This window comes from Leptodactylus fuscus, chromosome 2 (assembly GCF_031893055.1).
Source record: "Leptodactylus fuscus isolate aLepFus1 chromosome 2, aLepFus1.hap2, whole genome shotgun sequence".
NCBI lineage: Eukaryota > Metazoa > Chordata > Amphibia > Anura > Leptodactylidae > Leptodactylus > Leptodactylus fuscus.
Genome location: NC_134266.1, coordinates 40,801,071 through 40,818,598, shown reverse-complemented (window position 1 = coordinate 40,818,598; position 17,528 = coordinate 40,801,071). Strand labels below are relative to the sequence as shown.

Here is a 17,528-nt window from a genome sequence, read left to right as displayed (position 1 = left end):
TTTGAGTAAGCAGATGGTTGGAGGAGCCGTGCGGGAAAGTCTGGGCTTATCTCAGGGTATACCTATGCTGGGGCTGGATGGGTGGCCATTACAAATACATTTATTAGGATACATTGTACTACCTGGATACTTTATCTGTCTAGTATGAGTTTTCTGATAACATAAAATACACATTGGGTTAAATACATATAGATATTTCTCAGGTTTATACTATGTGCATGTTCAGGACCACAGCTCGCCAAGATGTGAAATATTATTTACAGGGTCAGAGGTTAATGCCTTTCATAAGTGAGGATGTCATTACAAAGCGCTATCTACTATAATATGTCTTCTGCTCAGTCAAGGTTTCCATTTGTTATCAGCATTCATCTCAGAATGATTTCTATCTATCTATCTATCTATCTATCTATCTATCTATCTATCTATCTATCGTCTTTCATTAAGAAAAAAATACTCATTTGGAAATGCTATTAATATGGTTATCTATGTTTTATCCAAAGACATGAAATAGATATAGATAGATAGATAGATAGATAGATAGATAGATAGATAGATAATATGGGATAGATAGATAGATAGATAGATAGATAGATAGATAGATAGATAGATAGATAGATAGATAATATGGGATAGATAGATAGATAGATAGATAGATAGATAATATGAGATAGATAGATAGATAGATACATACATACATACATAGATACATAGATAATATTGGATAGATAGATAGATAGATAGATAATATTGGATAGATAGATAGATAGATAGATAGATAGATAGATAGATAGATAGATAATATGGGATAGATAGATAGATAGATAGATAGATAGATAGATAGATAGATAGATAGATAGATAGATGATATGGGATAGATAGATAGATAGATAGATAGATAGATAGATAGAGTAAAGTCCAAAGAAGTATACCATTCACCTTTTCAGATTATGGCTGCAAATCCAATTTTAAAGATGGCTACTTCCACCACATACAAAAATCCAAGCATAGCAGCACTCCAAAGATTAGGTAGTGAGTGTATCATTAACCCAAGGCAACATTTTGGGACCAAAGCATTGCCTTGGGTTAAAGATACACTTGCTACCTAATCTTTGGAGTGCTGCCATGCTTGGATTTTTTGTAGATAGATAGAAAGCGCGATAGATTTAATGTGACCTCTGTCTTCTTTGGTACAATACAACTGTAATTCATCCAGTATAGTGTATGTTACATAATGTTATCTCTTATGATAAATGTTGAATTGTCATTGGCATAGATAAGTGTAAATATATGCATTAATTATAATCTTTTCAGTGCATTAGTACAATGTATGTACATCTATGTGTTATATTAAAAGGTGGCCATGGACAAATTTCAGTGTGCCGTATTGCTGCCGCAAAATAATTGGTTACCGGTGACTATATTATTTCCAGGCAAAAGAAAGTATAAAAGCGATTATTTTTATCATTCTGAAATTCATATATGTCTTCATTTTCCTAGGAATGTGTTATCATCACCTTAATCACCTGTATAGACATCACTATACATCGTGTATGGTTCAGGTAACATCAGATCCTTAAATCTTTCATCGCTTTATCAATGTTGGGTAGTTTCCAAGTTTAGGTTTCATTCCTAAAATATTTACTTTTAGCTGATAAAAAAAAACTACCATATAGTCAAAAAAGTGCATGGAAAGTTGAGGGGATGCAGAGGGTGCAGTCGCACCGGGGCCCAGGAGCCTTAGGGGGCCCATAAGCACTGGCATCAGTACTGAGATTGCAACTTCCATCTGGCCCATAAACCAAGGAGACCCACAGATTACCCGAACCACACTAAGGTGGATTAATCTCCTTAGCACCTGTAACCATCACTATCAAGAATTCGCTGTAGGGATGAGGTAGACAAAAGATTACACCGGGGCTCAGAAGACTTTAGTTACACCAATGGTGTATAGTATACATGATGCCCCCTGCTATCAATCTTGTTAATATCAGTTAGCAAAGGACAATTCATCTTGTTAGATGGACAGATGACCAAATGATTACAAGGTTTGTACAAATGTATATAGTATAGGCTGGCAGCATTAAGCCGATGACAAGCAGAGCGTACTTAACTGTTACAGTGGCTAGTACACACTGTTTCGATGTACACTACACACTGTTGTGATGTACAGTACACACTGTTGCGATGTACAGTACACAGTGTTGTGATGCACAGCACATATTGTTGCGATGTACAGCACACTGATACTCTTGAACCTGCAGCTTGTCAATTATTGCTGTGGGCTTGGCCATGTAAAGGTTGAAAGTCGGAGCAGACACATGGGAAAGTGCATGTGAAAACTGCAGCCTATTCCAACTGGTTTCTGGAGCAGAAAGGTCCACTACTAAATGTCAACTCCAGAAATCCTATAATATAACCGTCCAATGTGACCATAGCCTTGTGCAGCTTCTAAAATAAGTGGCACGTCTTTGTATTGCTAAGACTTGCAGCGTCCCCCAGTTCAAAATATATTGGGGGCAATTTATTAAGAATGGTGTTTCTTCCACCACCCTTAATTCATTCCCCAACCCAGGATTCAACCTGTCTCTTGCGTCAAAGTCTTATGTGCCAAAAATAAGATCTACGCTAGTCAGATGTAGCAGATATAGCTCGCACCAGTTTTGTAGAATGGATTACAGTTGAGGCCTACCCTGACCTGCCTTGATCTCTGCCCACTTTTCTAAAAAGTGGTGAGCAGGTTGGAAATTAAAGCAAGTGACACATTTTTGGTGCAAACATCCGATCCCAAAAATGTGCCACATTTGCACCAGAAAATTGGTACGCCTGTTTTAATAAATTCCCCCAGCTTCTCTGGAGTATAGATAAGAGTTCCCTGCTGACCATATTAGAGTGCTTAAAATGGGTTTTTCCCCACAAATGATTATAGATAGAAAATCACAGCAATAAAATCATGATTCCCCCCCCCCCCCCCAACCCATCAGCCCACACACATAGTGGAAAAAAACGGCTTTCAGATATGTGCGAACCAGAATGAACTTATCTGGTTTACAAAGCCTAAAACCCAACTGGAAGAAGCACAATCTGCTGCAAAGGTCCAATCATATAATCTCCAGATCAGGGTTCTCCGAGCATAATATGCCTGTGAAAGCCTTTGTGCGTGCAACAGAGACTGCCTGAAACTGATATCTGTAAGAGGAATGTGTGATCCACATGTAGATTCAGCAGATACCACAATGCAGGTTCCTGTGCTAGATAATTCTCAAACCATATGACTGTGATCGAGCAATTTCTATTTGAAGGCTTGTTCATAATTATACACAACCACAAACCATCTCTCAAATTCTAGCGGCATTGCAGGTTTCCATATGTATGAAGATATGTGTTTCTAATTATACAGTGGATGTATCCAGTATGGCTTGTCCCCTGTATGGTATTTCATTCACTGCCTTCTGCTGCTGAATTGGCTAGTAACATGTAAAATATTAGACCTCATGTACTCTAGATACTCACTTAAAATGCAACTCAATTTTTTGAAATATATACAATTCAGTCACTAATAAAATATATTTTTTTTAGGAATAGAATTGTTTTTGTATTGCTTCAATACATCTAAGTGAAACAATGAGGCTTCAGCAGTCACACAACAATGTGCTTGGTCAGTGTGCTAGCCATGTGTAATGGCCAACACACTGACCAGGGGTGAACCTAGCCTCTCTGCTGCCTGAGGCGAACTATAAACTATAGGCGCCCCTCCCCCCACTTCCAAATGGTACACATCCTCCCTTTTTTTGGCCCATACACAGTATATGACCCTATTTTTTGCACCCCCTGCAATCTATGACCGCCTCTTTAAAAACCCCACAGTATATGACCTCCATAGTATATAACCTCCTTTTTTGCTCCCCCAATATATGACACACTTTTCTTGGCCTCCATACAGTATATAGCCCTCCAACAGTATATGAACACTTTTTTATGCTGCCCAGCCAAGAACATGACCAGGGGTGGCATTCTTTTTTTTAACAAATTGCTACTTATTGTATCATTGCAATAGGTAGTGGACGATACTTTTCACTCATGCATCCATGCTCCTATGCAGGCTGGCTCCACCGGGTGCGCTGTAGCTGATTCTAAAGAGCCTCAGGACACTGGGTGTAGCTTCCTGGTGTCCTTCAGCGTCATGACATGAGTGCAGCGCCGCCTGAAGGTGGCAGTGGAACCAGCCAGCACAGGAGCGTGAATGAGGAGTAAAAAGTATTGTCAGCTACTTATTTCAATAGTACAATAAGTAGCAGCCGCTTAAAAAAGAATGCTGCACCTCCTTCACCCCCAGTTTATTCCATAAGGTGTCGACTTAGGCAATGACCTCAGGTCACCTCATGCAAGGTGTCCCCTTAACACTGACCCATCATGTTCTTATGGCCACATACTGAGGGTAGGGCTAATTCCTGTCCATATTGTAGCCAGGGCTCATTAATGAAATGGTTGAGTCCAAGGATGGAACCATGCCTTTTCTCACAGACCCATACATGCACATTTGTGTGCACGTGGCCTTACATTACTTGTCGGGTAATTGAAAAACATGGCTGCTTTCTTCTGGAAACAGTTACAGCCTTGTCTTGGGGTTGCATCTGGTATTGCAGCTCAGCTTCATTCAATCTACTGTAAATTAGTTATAATAGCGCATACAAGCTGTGGACATGTGTGGTGCTATTTTCTGAATAAAAGAGCCATGAACTTTAATGGCAATAGTTAAAGTTAAAAACATCAAAGAAGTTTCTTCTTCCACCATGTTTGTTGCTTTCTGACGTATAAGCAAGACTTTTTCTTTCAATACAGTAAGCTTCCGTTGTGGTTTTTACATTAGAATGAATGGGGGCTCCATCGGTATCTGACGCTCTTTCACTTTTAATGTCTACTAGTGTAGTAGCCCCATAAGAATTTCCCAGTTTTGCACTGGTGTATTTTGTATGCCTTTTGTGTGTGTGTGTCCATAAGCATCATGTGATCATGTGTATCTCAATTTGGATATCAGTGAAAAATCTGCAATCAGTTGTTATGGATACCTGGAGTAAAGCTGTGTGAATGTGACCTTGTGTAATAGTGTCATCTACAGCGCCCTGCCCCTTTAAAGCTGTCCTACAGCAGTGAGGAAAAATGGCTGGGGTGTTTGAGTAAAGCTCTGATGTGTGGTGTGATACTGTGTGCTGAGCTGAGTATCTAATCTTCTGATATGTGATACTGTGTGCTGAGCTATGTATCTAATCCTCTGACATGTGATACTGTGTGCTGAGCTGTGTATATAACCCTCTGACGTGTGATACTGTGTGCTGTGCTGTGTATCTAATCCTCCAATGTGTGATACTGTGTGCTGAGCTGTGTATCTAATGCTTTGATGCGTGTATCTCAGTTTGGATTTTAGTGTTGGATATCAGTGTTATATACACCTGGAGTAATGCTGTGTGCATGTGGAGTGACCGGGTGTATGGCAGTTGGAATATGAGTGAAAGACTTGAAGGTTTGCATTGGCTAATACAGGTAATTGTTTTTGGAATACAGTACTGCAGGAACGATATGTCCAAGAGAGTTGAGTCCTAAAACCTTTCCAGACACCTGATGTATCTGTGTGCCAAATTTGGTGAAGATTGGTCCAGTTGTTTGGTCGCGCATAGAGGACAGACAGACAGAAACTCATTTTTATATATGTAATAGATTGCTTACATCCTACTATGGATGACAGCAAGGGACATTTGTACCGGTAGAATGAACATCCTCTAACATTTTTATATTAGACATCTGTTTTTAATGCACATAAATTGCACTACCTTTTAATGGCACCTACTATGTAGTAACACTTGTGTTCATGAACAATATGTCCATCCTTCTTAAAATCTATTCACTCAGTCATTGAAAGTATATAAAATGAGCGAAGTGAAGAATTAAACCAAGCAAATCAAGTCAAGTCACTTTCAACGAAAGAGAATGCAAGAAAAATATTTCTATTCAAAGACAAACGCATTAAGCCATGGTATTTATGAGCACAATAGGGCTTTGTTCTCTTGGCCTTACACTGTATGGTTGTACAGTGTGGAGATGAACTTATGATCTATGCCTTTCCATATCTCCCGTCTTGTCTTAAGAAAGTGCAAGGATAACAGAGGAGACCCAAGCATTCCTGCCTGATTAAATGGATTAGCTACAGACCAGAACTAATCACTGTAGCCAATTCTTAATTCAGCCAATGTGCATCATGTTGTGCCCCATTTTCCTTTAGGCACTTGTAAAAGAATGCCATTTGTATCTCTTCTGTCAATTAACTCTGCTTTGAGCCTTATTTATACAGATGTGCCCTGGATTTTTTGCCACGCTTCTTCACTTTGAACACACTAACGCAGGGAAGGAATTTTAAATATTCATCTTTTGATTTCTTTTTCCATTGTACTTAATGTTTGCAGTTAATATGAATAGGTTTGCATTGCATGATCTTTTGTGTAAGACAAACCTACTCTGCACACTATCTGCGATGTAATATTTACAGAAGAAATTTGTTCAGTTCATTGATGTTTTGGGGGTTTGAGCACAGAATAGACATAAGATTTGTTCTTATTCCAATCACAATATTTGCACTTGTTTCTCAACTCTATTCTTAATGCTCACTAACCTAATACGAATGCCGATAATGCATATGGGCTCTTCCATCAACCATTGGCGTATAAGGAATTAACATGTTCTTATTTCTACCCTGTGCACTCATAAATATATAAAGATATATTCTCCCTGTCTCAGCCAATTGCGCCCTGCCCATCGGCACAGTCCTATCACAGGCTGTAAGACAATTGGCTAGTCCAGGAGCCATCCCCCCTGCCATTCTGCAGTTGGACAAATATATCTTTAAGCCCCACACCATTGGTTGTGCCCACCTGTCAGTCTCTAGATGAAGATTGAATAGATCAGCAGATTTATAGGATTTCTACAAGACTTTGTGTTAGGAGGATCATACAGAAAATCCTACAGAGGTCAACTTTGTCTCATTTACTGTTATTCATTTTTAGTATTACTGTTGTTTTCAGCGTTTCTAATTTGTATTTTTCTTGTCATGTAGATTGTGAGCCCCATACAGGGATCACAATGTGCGATTATTTTTTTGTCCTATCAGTATGCCTTTGAAGAATGGGAGGAAATCCATGTAAACACTGGGAGAACATACAACCTCTCTGCAGATGTTGTTCCCGACAGGATTCAAGCCCAGGACTCCAGCACTGCAGTGCTAACCACTGAGCCGCTGTCTTGCCCCACTACGTTTCTAATTCTTATGGTGTAGTATCCAACCTGATCTTCATTGGTATGCCAAATAGGTCAAATGTGGACAGACTTAATGGTTTCATCTCGTTACATGCCAAAATACGCATTATATGCCACTAAGAAAGTGAGGCTCTTGCTAAAATGGATCCAACTCCATCCATTGCACGGTAGACCAACATTTTCCCCTGATTGTGCTTAGTACCAGGAGCTAATGACTAGTAAAAGTGTTGCTTGCAATTAGGATTGAGCGATTGTGTTCGGAAAAGATCGGATTCCGATCAGCGATCGAGAAAATTTCACAATCGAGATCGGTGATTATTTCCCACAATGCTTTGCTACTGGCCAAGCATTGTGGGAAAAGCTAACAATGTTAGCCTTCACACTGAGTATACACTCCGCTCATTCTCATTCTCCGCTGTGGTTCCATAGGAATGAATGGAAGCAGCCGGCACACAGCCTTAACCCCCTGTGTGCCAACTGCATCCATTCATTCTAATGGGAGACTAGCTAATATCTCTATTAGCTACTTACCTGCAGAGATGGCTGGTCCAGTGCCCGGTGTTCTCGTTCTTCTTCGCCTCGCTGCCCCCGCCTCCCAGGTTAGTGTTAAAGAGCTAGGAAGAAGGTGGGGCTTGTGGCTTAGGAGAGTGTGGGCGGGTACTGGGAGGGAAGACATGACGTCTCCCCTCCCAGTACCCGCCCACATTCTCCTAACACGCCCACACTCTCCTAACCTGGGAGGCAGGGGGCAGCGAGGTGAAGAAGAACGAGAACACTGGGCACCAGACCAGCCATCTCTGCAGGTAAGTGGACACCAGGGGGGACTAAGTAGCCAGTGGATGAAAAAAAAAATCCTCTGGCTACTTAGTGATTAAAAAAAAAACACTACACAGCATAGATTCTAACAAATAAAGCATTCAATTCTTAGATTCCATGCTGTATAGTGAATAGGATTGTTTTTAAAATCCGATCTCCGATTAGTAAAAAAAATCCCATTGACTTGCATTGGGATCGGAATTGGGATCGAGATCGGGTTCGAATGAAAAATGATCGGAAATCGGATTTCAAAATCAATCCTGAAAAGTCAAGATCGGCTCAACCCTACTTGCAATAAAAATATATGTAAAAATAAAGAAAACTATTGACTACTTATTTACTGTAAATCTGGACATCTCTAGTGTGTTTGTCTATGGTCTTTTATATTACACTATAAATCTAGAAGAGACTGTTTTTAAGAATTAGCGTCTCTGGTTAGGGTTAGATTAAAAAAAAGCATTTACTTTCATCAAATTCATTCGACAATGAAAGTTCATGCTGGAAAAATCACTGAAACATTTCAAAGGTTCTGAAAGCAGATGGAGTTGAGTTTAGTGATCCGTGCTTATTTTACAGATTACTGAACTACTGTATAGAGCCTTTCACAATTTATAAACATAGATATGTCACAGCCAAGGCAAGTACAAGCAAGTCAGCGAGATGAATACACATCAATGTCAATATATATATACTTCAAGCGCTTCATGTAAATAGTCTTCTTAAAGAGAATATTTCAAATAATGTGTGGACATTCCATTAATCTCCTTATTATTTTCACATGATCTAACACTACAGTCCTAACTTTGTAAAGCTGTTATGTCTGAGCAGGACTTATTGATGCATGGTTGGTCACAGCTCAAAGTTACTGGAAAAATACAGTGTATTACTTTAGGGTATGATTTATGGAAAAAATGTTCATATTACATAATGTAATAGAGAGAAAAACGTGAATTATTGGAAAGAAAATATTAATAATAAACATTGTTAGGGAACAGAGGCAAAGATAGCACAGGGCTCGGTGCAAACACCATAGGCAGTCCTTTGGTCTCCAACAGTTAACTGGCAATGGAAGAAGAGCTCATTGTTGATCGGACACCACTGCTATACTATAGCTAGGAAATGGAAGGAAAACTTAAAGTAACTGTAAATATTCAAAATTCAGAAGAAAATAATCACATTACGTATTCCCTTTACATTTTTTCATTTGAACTTATTTTATTATTATTATTATTATTATTATTATTATTATTTGTATATTGCATTCAAGACAGAACTATATAAGTAAATATTTATGAGTCTCACTTTTCTGTTTGGGGCTGAAGACAACTGGCTGCAGCAGGAGCTTCCCCCTATATCCAGTCATACATAGGTCAAAAAGATCATGAACCCATGTTCCTCAGTCAAATTTTTACAATATTATTTGTCTCCAGGTCATGATGAGCCCTTCAGTCTGACCAACAGTGGTGGGAAGATCATCTCTTGTTTATCCAATTCTGTCTGAGCTATGTCACTACTGGTAACACTAGATTTTAAGACGTGATCAATAAAGGTTTTATCATGTTAATATCCAAAAGTGTCGGCTCTACCTCTTTCCATGTTGGATATACCTGGAGCAATGGAAGAATTGGGCATATGCCTAAATATGGACAGAGACTTATTCCAGTGGTGGTTCAGGTGAATGCTACACTTGATGTGTTTTTTCATCTTTAGTGAGTGAATTGTATCCACTAAAGGTCTGCCATTAGAGTAATGGTAAAGATGGGAAGGTATCTCAGTGACTGTTATTTCTAGTCCAAAATAGACAACATAACACCAGTTTTATGAAGAACACTGGGGAAAGCAATTCTCACTATGAAGGTTAGATTTCCAAAACAGTTGAAATATTCTAAATGAAGGTATTAAAAAGTACTTGTTTCTAAGGCCCGGTTCACATCTGCGCATGGGTTTCCGTGCAGGGAGTCTGGTTGGGGACCCCCCAAAAGAAAAACAAATCTGGTTATCTAAGGAAACCAATGGACCCCATATACTATAATGGGGTCCGCGTGTCTCTGCACGGAAAAATGCAGAGAGAAAAGAGCTGGCTGCAGGACTTTTTTCTCCGCATTTTTCATGCGGAGAGTGGAACGGAAAGACCCGAACGCAGATGTGAACCAAACCCAACTCAGTCTACATGTGTGCTAGTAAATATAAAGACTATAACAATGTGTCTGTGCCAAAATTGCTACTAAATAGAGATGAGCGAACACTAAAGTGTCCGAGGTTCGAAATCCGATTCGAACAGCCGCACACTGTTCGACTGTTCGAACGGATTTCGAACCCCATTATAGTCTATGGGGGGGAAAATGCTTGTTTCAGGGGTAGGCAACATTCAATAAAATCATACTTATCAAGTCCATGAGTGACGGTCAGGCTGGATTCTGCTTGAAGTCTTCTCCCGGCGCAGCGTCCCCGCGTCCTCTTCCGGGTGGAATTCACTCTGCCTAGGCATCCGGCCTAGGCAGAGCCGACTGCGCATGCGCGTGCGGCTCTGCCCAAGCCCGACGCCTGAGCAGAGCCGACTGCGCATGCGCAGTTGGCTCTGCCTAGGCCAGATGCCTAGGCAGAGTGAATTCCACCCGGAAGAAGACGCCGGGAGAAGACTTCGGAAAGGTAAGAGAAGAACCAGCATTGATTGGCATAATGTATAGCATTCTGCCAATCAACGCTGGTTCTGCATCGAACATTAAACTTCGAACAGCTAGTAGTGTTCGATCGAGTACGAGTATTTCGAATACCGTAGTATTCGATCGAACACTACTCGCTCATCTCTACTAATAAATGCTACCACTTTGATGGGGTGCTATTATGGAGACATCACATGGATTTACCACATGCCATGTCACATATTTGTATCCTTTAAGAAAAGACAGTGAACTCTGCTGCTAACAAGACTGATATTAATAGTAACGTGCTGTATGATTTGATGTATTTTATATGATAGTGATACAGATGTCTGACATATCCATGTGTTCATTTTGAAGGTGAAAGACATTTTGATTTGGAAAAAAAATTGTTGAAACCAAGTGACTGATAATCCTATTAAAATGAAATCTTAACATTAGAAAATTCCAATGCTTTTATGGTTGAACTGCGAATGCCCTTCTTATAATGAGCAGGGAATAATAGTAACTGAAACATCTTCTTAATGTGATCTAATGACATTTTAATATGGAAACAGATGGAATAGAGTTGGATATGACTATTCCTTGTGGACCTTCAAAACCCTCAGACTTGATAACTCATTTAGGGTAAGTTCACGCTGAGTTTTTTGCAGACTGATTTTGATGCATTTTTTGACACATTTTTTTAAAAAACCGCATCAAAAATGTAAGCTTGTTTTACAGAGAAGTTTCCAGGTCCATACAGTTTGCTGGGGCAAAAAAAACCTCAGCAAAAACAGCAAGAAAAAACGAGATCAAAAACGCAACAAAAAAGTGACAATAAACACATCGTGTAAAAAAAAGTACAAAAAACATTTCCTAAATCCTGAAGTAGATGTTTTAAGATTGGAAAAATCCCCATGTAAATATACCTTAAAAATTGACCTGTAGATTTCAAGATGACCTTTTGAAAATGAAAGTGTTTCCCTAAATTGGCAACCAGACCTGTAAGCCTGTTTAGATTTTCTTTTTCTATTGTAATAGAAAGGACAGCTCACACCTGTATGATCACATTCAACTAAGCTTATTAAAGGACAAGATGAGGCACAACAAATAAGTAAAATACACTCCATTTTGTGGCTCCTACTAGACCATTCTGAATCCATTTAGACCCCTAGTAGGACTCCTTAGGGCTCGTTCACACGGAGTAAACGCGGCACGCAATGCGCCGCATTTACGGGACATTTGCGCTGCGATTTTGACGGAGCATGTTTGCGGTCGCGTTAGCGCCGCGTAAACATGCATTAACGCGGCGTTAACGCGACCGCAAACATCCATCGTCAAAATCGCGGCGCAAACGTCCCGTAAACGCGGCACATCGCGTGCCGCGTTTACTCCGTGTGAACGAGCCCTTAAATCTATATGACCGTTCCTAGGACTTAGTGATTCCATATTTTCAGAATTAGGCCATATTCGAACTATATAGTCATTATTAGACCTTTTCCAAGCCATATGGCTGCTTCTAGGTCTTTCAGTCTATATGGCCTCTACTTAGCTGTTCTCAAGTCATACTGTATAGACAGTACAAGGCCTTCTGAGCCCATATGGCTTGAGAAAGGTAGAGGATGAGATATTACATGAAAACTTGCTCCTCATCATCTATCAACCATCTCGCTGAACTTACTCATGTCTACTAGAGATGAGCGAGTAGTACTCGATCGAGTAGGTGTTCAGTTGAATACTATGGTATTCAAAATACTTGTACTTGATCGAGTACTACTACCTGTTCGAAGTTAAGACTTGATGCAGAACCAGCATTGATTGGCAGAATGCTATACATTGCCAATCAACACTGGTTCTTCTCTTACCTTTAGAAGTCTTCTCCCTGCGCAGCGTCCCCGTGTCCTCTTCCGGCTCTGCATTCACTCTGCCAGACATTGGGCCTGGGCAGAGCCGACTGCGCATGTCCGCTTGTAGTGCGGGCATGCACAGTCGGCTCTGCTCAGGCCCGATGCCTAGCAGAGTGAATTCAAGGCCGGAAGAGGACGCGGGGACGCTGCACAGGGAGGAGAATAAATCCCGACCCTCACTCATGGACTTGGTAAGTAGAATTTGATCGAATGTTGCCTACCCCCCGAAAAGAGCATTTCCCCCCATAGACTATAATGGGGTTCGAAACCCGTTCGAACAGTCAAACAGTGTGCGGCTGTTTGAATCGGATTTCGAACCCCGAACATTTTAGTGTTCGCTCATCTCTAATGTCTACCTGCAGGTCATTGCTGCAGGTTGTTTCTGCCATTCCCCATGTTTTACTATGAGGCTAGGACATAGTGACCAGCAGAGACCTGGTAAACATGAGAATGGGAGCAGTAGTGGAATTAGTGGAACCAATACAAATGCCAGCCATATATATTGAATATGATGCCGCTTTTTCACTCTATCTCTAATCACAAAGCTGCTGGAACTGGTGGATCTACAATTTTTTAGGATCATATCTTGGGGTTTCAAGGCTATTTTTTCTAAAACTAGAAAATTCATTTTAATTTTCTCAAGTTCTTATGTATGAAATGCATAGACAAATGACTACAGGAACACAATTTGTATTCACCTTCTGTCTTTTTCCAGTAAACTTTGACCTGAAGTTGATTATCCTGGTAGAACGGAGCTCCGATTTCAAGCATATTAGCCGTGCGTTTTCTTTGAGGCGGCACTAGAGTATCAGTCTTCATTTTACTGACTTTTGATACTTGATCCTCTGAAGATAATTAAATGATTTATTAGAATCTTGGCAACATCTAATATTAACAGTAAATTGCATTTCCATTAATCCATTTACTAGGGATCCTTTTTTACTAGGACATATTGATCTTCATTAGTACCATGTTCTAATGAAGTAACACATTTATGACGTAATGTAATATAATCGTAGACAAACTATTTTATACAAGCAAAGGTTATGTTATCATTTCCAAATCAGCAGACAGCAAAACTTGAACCTCCTGGGACTCAAAGAAAAGTATTGGTGTATGAGGTCCTTCAAACTCGTCCTCCACAACCTTTGGTTCTCAGGGCTGATAAGTGGTCAGAAGAAGTGTCTAACATGTTTCTTTCCTTCTCCAGTATAAAACCCATCAGTGGAACCAGGCATATGTATTAATGGGGGGCAAGTGGAAATAATATGCAAATAAATCTTCCTTGTTGGCTTGAGAGATTTACTCTAGAGCCACCTTTTAGAAGGTAGTTCCCTGTAGACCAATGCCTACTTTTGCTGAAAACTAGTGGCAGGATCTGGGAGTAGCACAAAATCAGAATATCTCCTTCAAAAAGAAGAGCAAACCATCTGCAGACAGCTCTTTCAAGATCATTGCCTCTCATCAGTGCAATGCAGGCTACTGGTTGACTAGATGAGAGGTCCTAGTGCTATGTCTTCTTAAGGAAACTATTGCCTTTTCAGGCCATCTAGCAGTGTACAGAGACTTAACCATTTATCCATATTCATTTTGTAGAATCCTTAGTAGGTTATGTGTGGCCTAATAAGTCATCCTTGGTGAAAAAAGGTGAACTTTCTCTAGCACTACCTTTTGGAAAGTAGCAGCCACATGTCCTCTGTAAATGTCAGGACACACCGCTAGTAGAACTCCTAATATAATGAGGGAATATAATGATTCCAACACATTGTGTGCCAGTCTTAATATTGTGAGTACCGACAGCACATGTGCCAGAATTACTAAGAGGCTGCAGCACTGTGGGAGGTCCTGGGTGCCAAAAATTAAATCCCTGCCATATGGGAACTGGTGTATAATTCAGGTATAGCTCATCCAGTTTCCAGGCATGAGTAATAGTAAATCTGATATACCAATTCATCCTCACCCTGACCCACCTTGATCCCCATCAACTTCACCCACTTTTCTAAAAAGTGCTGCAAAGGTTCACACAAATGTGGCACTTACAATAAAAAAAACTTGTGTATATACTTTAATAAATTAGTCTCATAGGTTAACAATCATCTGATTAATGGGGTTGTCCAGGGATTGGTAAATTTCTTACCTGTCCAGGGTTATTGCTGATGATGGCCACATCCCGATCCTTGGGTCATGTAATCTAAAGCTGCATTCAAGCTCTCGGCCCCCTCTCCTTCCTCAATCTGACAATAGTAAGGGCAGCCCCCATAGAATAGGTATTTAAATACCCGTGAGAACAATGGAGGAGAGGACGGAGCAATCGAGGAGCCTAAACGCCACTTCAAATTGTATGACACAAGGTTGGTGACTTGGCTGGGTCCTCTAACTGCAATAACTCAGGACAGGTAAGTAAATTACCACTTACCCAACATCCTCTTTAAATTTATCAGTATATTTAATAGTTCTTCCAAACTAATTCTCCAACAATATGGCTTTTCTTCCATTGTTAGCCTCGTATTCAAAGGAAAAGCTAGGAATGTTTTATAATTATGGGTAATAAAATGCCTATAATCCACATATATTACCACAACACTTCATATATGTCCAGTTTAGTTTTTATTCTAAAGATTGGATACATCATGCCACTTGCATTATGCTGTTAGCAGTTGACATGGGGTCCAATAAATTCTAGTAACACCTCTACTCTTTTGTGACCTATGATTAATTCCCATCAATTTTTCATTTTCCATCAAATCTGACCCTCCCATACCATTGATCACAAAAATTATCTTAAAATGTGTCCTTGAGCAACCATAATTCATGGACACATGTACTTACTAGATGAGCTTGATGGTCCGGAGGAAAAATATAAAGAGACCTTTGCACTTTTTAAACGTACTTGTCCCCAGTATGTAATAGCTTGGATCTCTACCATATAATTACTATTGGGCTGTAATCCTTCTAAGTTGACAAAGTTCAGGCTCTGAAATGCAATAAAATATTACAGTTACATATTACGAAAATTTGTTAAACAATAATTTGGCATTTGGCTGACTATATATGGTACCTAGATAATGTACAGACTACAATGTGTTTATAAAGGAGCATGTTTGCAGCTGAGCCATAGGTACTGTGTGGTTTTTTTTTTTACACTGCATCTGTACAGTACTTGCAACTAAAATGGATGGCAAGTCCAGTTGAAGTCATACAATCAGTGCTAACCCACATGTGGTACCCATGACACACTAGCCCATGTATTAGAACCCCAATGGTACCCCACTGCTGCTAGAGAATTGAGTCTGGCTACACAACAAACAGATCCATACTAGGTAGATTAGGCAGTGTTAGAACAATATGGCATGAATAGCTGATCTTCTAAGTAAATCTAATTGTTTACCCCTTCCGTTGTCTTCCTGCGCTTCTTCTTAGCTGGAACAACAGATTTTCCATGGGATGTCCAGCTCCAAAACACTTTGTAATGATGTACAGGAATGTCAGGTTCTTCTGGAAGATCCCAAGTGACCCTTACAGTAACCGTGCCATCATTGTTTGTTGTTGAGTTAGCGATCTTGAGATTAGTTGGCGCTGGTGGAGCCGAGGGATCTACAAGACAAAATATTTCCATCACTAAATGGACAGAAGAAATAAAAACACTAACACAATATCCTTACAGTATATCCCTACTTTCAACCAAGTATAACTTTTTAATTTATTTTTTAAAGAGATAGAGCTCCTGAATTGAGAGATTGGAAGGGACAAAGATAAGATAAGATAATCCTTTGCGTATAGTCCACCATGGGGAAATTTCAGTATGTTACAGCAGCATGGTAGTACAGATATAGGATAAAAAACAGTAATATATTACAGGAGTAGATACACATAAGCTAAGAAAAAGGGAAAAAAACACTAGAAATCCATAGCAGCTAAGGAAGAGAAAGAAAGAAGGAAGACTTCTGAGTCATTTAGTTTTCTGTGCGGAGTGGTCTCGTTTGGTCAGATGTAGATTATGTAACCTGAGCATGGTTGGGAGGAAGGACCTCCGATAGCGCTCCTCCTCACACTTGGAGTGAAGCAGACGGTGACTTACAGTGCTGCCAAGTGCCATCAAGGTCTCATACATGGGGTGGGATTTATTCTCCAGCATGGAGCTCACCATGGACAGTATCCTTCTGTCACCTACCACCTCTACTGGGTCCAGGGGGCTTCCCAGGACAGAGCTGGTCCTTCTCATCAGCTTGTCAAGTCTATTTCTGTCCCTGGTTGATATACAGCTTTCCCAGCAGGCCACACCGAAAAAGATGACTGAAACAACCACAGAGTTGATAGACGGTGGTGGTGGGAAAGAGTAGGGTGGAAAAGAGAAAGATGCAATGGTCATATAATGCAGACGCCTCAACTAGAAATAATTATGTCAAGACATAACTGAAACTCTGGCCTTTAGATATCCATCTAGTAATACCACATACAAAGTATGGTTGACAACGAATAAAGTGGCCAAATCTTTAGTTCACATTATATACTGCAATTGATCAAAATAAATTATCTAGAATATTAGGATAAAATTACAGAATAAAATAAATGTAGAATTGTACTTGTTATCATTGACTAGCTGAAGATAAGAAGCTAGAATATTTGTAATAAATGTTTAGGAGAAGGAAACTGCCATTACAGAGGAATAGTGCTGAGTATAAGAGTATACCAGCGTCTCTAAACAGCGCTTAAGACATTTAACAGCTTGCTGGAAACTTCGTAGAACAAGGCAACAGCTAAGCATCTACTTCTACAGTGTCAGATATAATCACACCAACATAATCACTTCCAGTGGGTGACCTAAGGAAAGTACTGTACCTAAATTATATGGTGCCAAAGG

At 39.9% G+C, this 17,528-nt stretch overlaps 1 protein-coding gene across 1 annotated transcript in view; it reads right to left on the bottom strand.

Annotated features, from left to right (window-relative positions):
- Positions 1 to 17,528, bottom strand: part of ANOS1 (anosmin 1) — a 141,696-nt gene that overhangs the window by 21,332 nt on the left and 102,836 nt on the right. The window contains exons 7-9 of the mRNA XM_075263649.1: positions 16,056 to 16,261; positions 15,497 to 15,641; positions 13,366 to 13,512 (exon numbers count right to left, since the gene is read on the bottom strand). Of these exons, the coding sequence (XP_075119750.1) occupies positions 13,366 to 13,512; positions 15,497 to 15,641; positions 16,056 to 16,261 (498 nt within the window). The remainder of the gene's footprint in view (positions 1 to 13,365; positions 13,513 to 15,496; positions 15,642 to 16,055; positions 16,262 to 17,528) is intronic.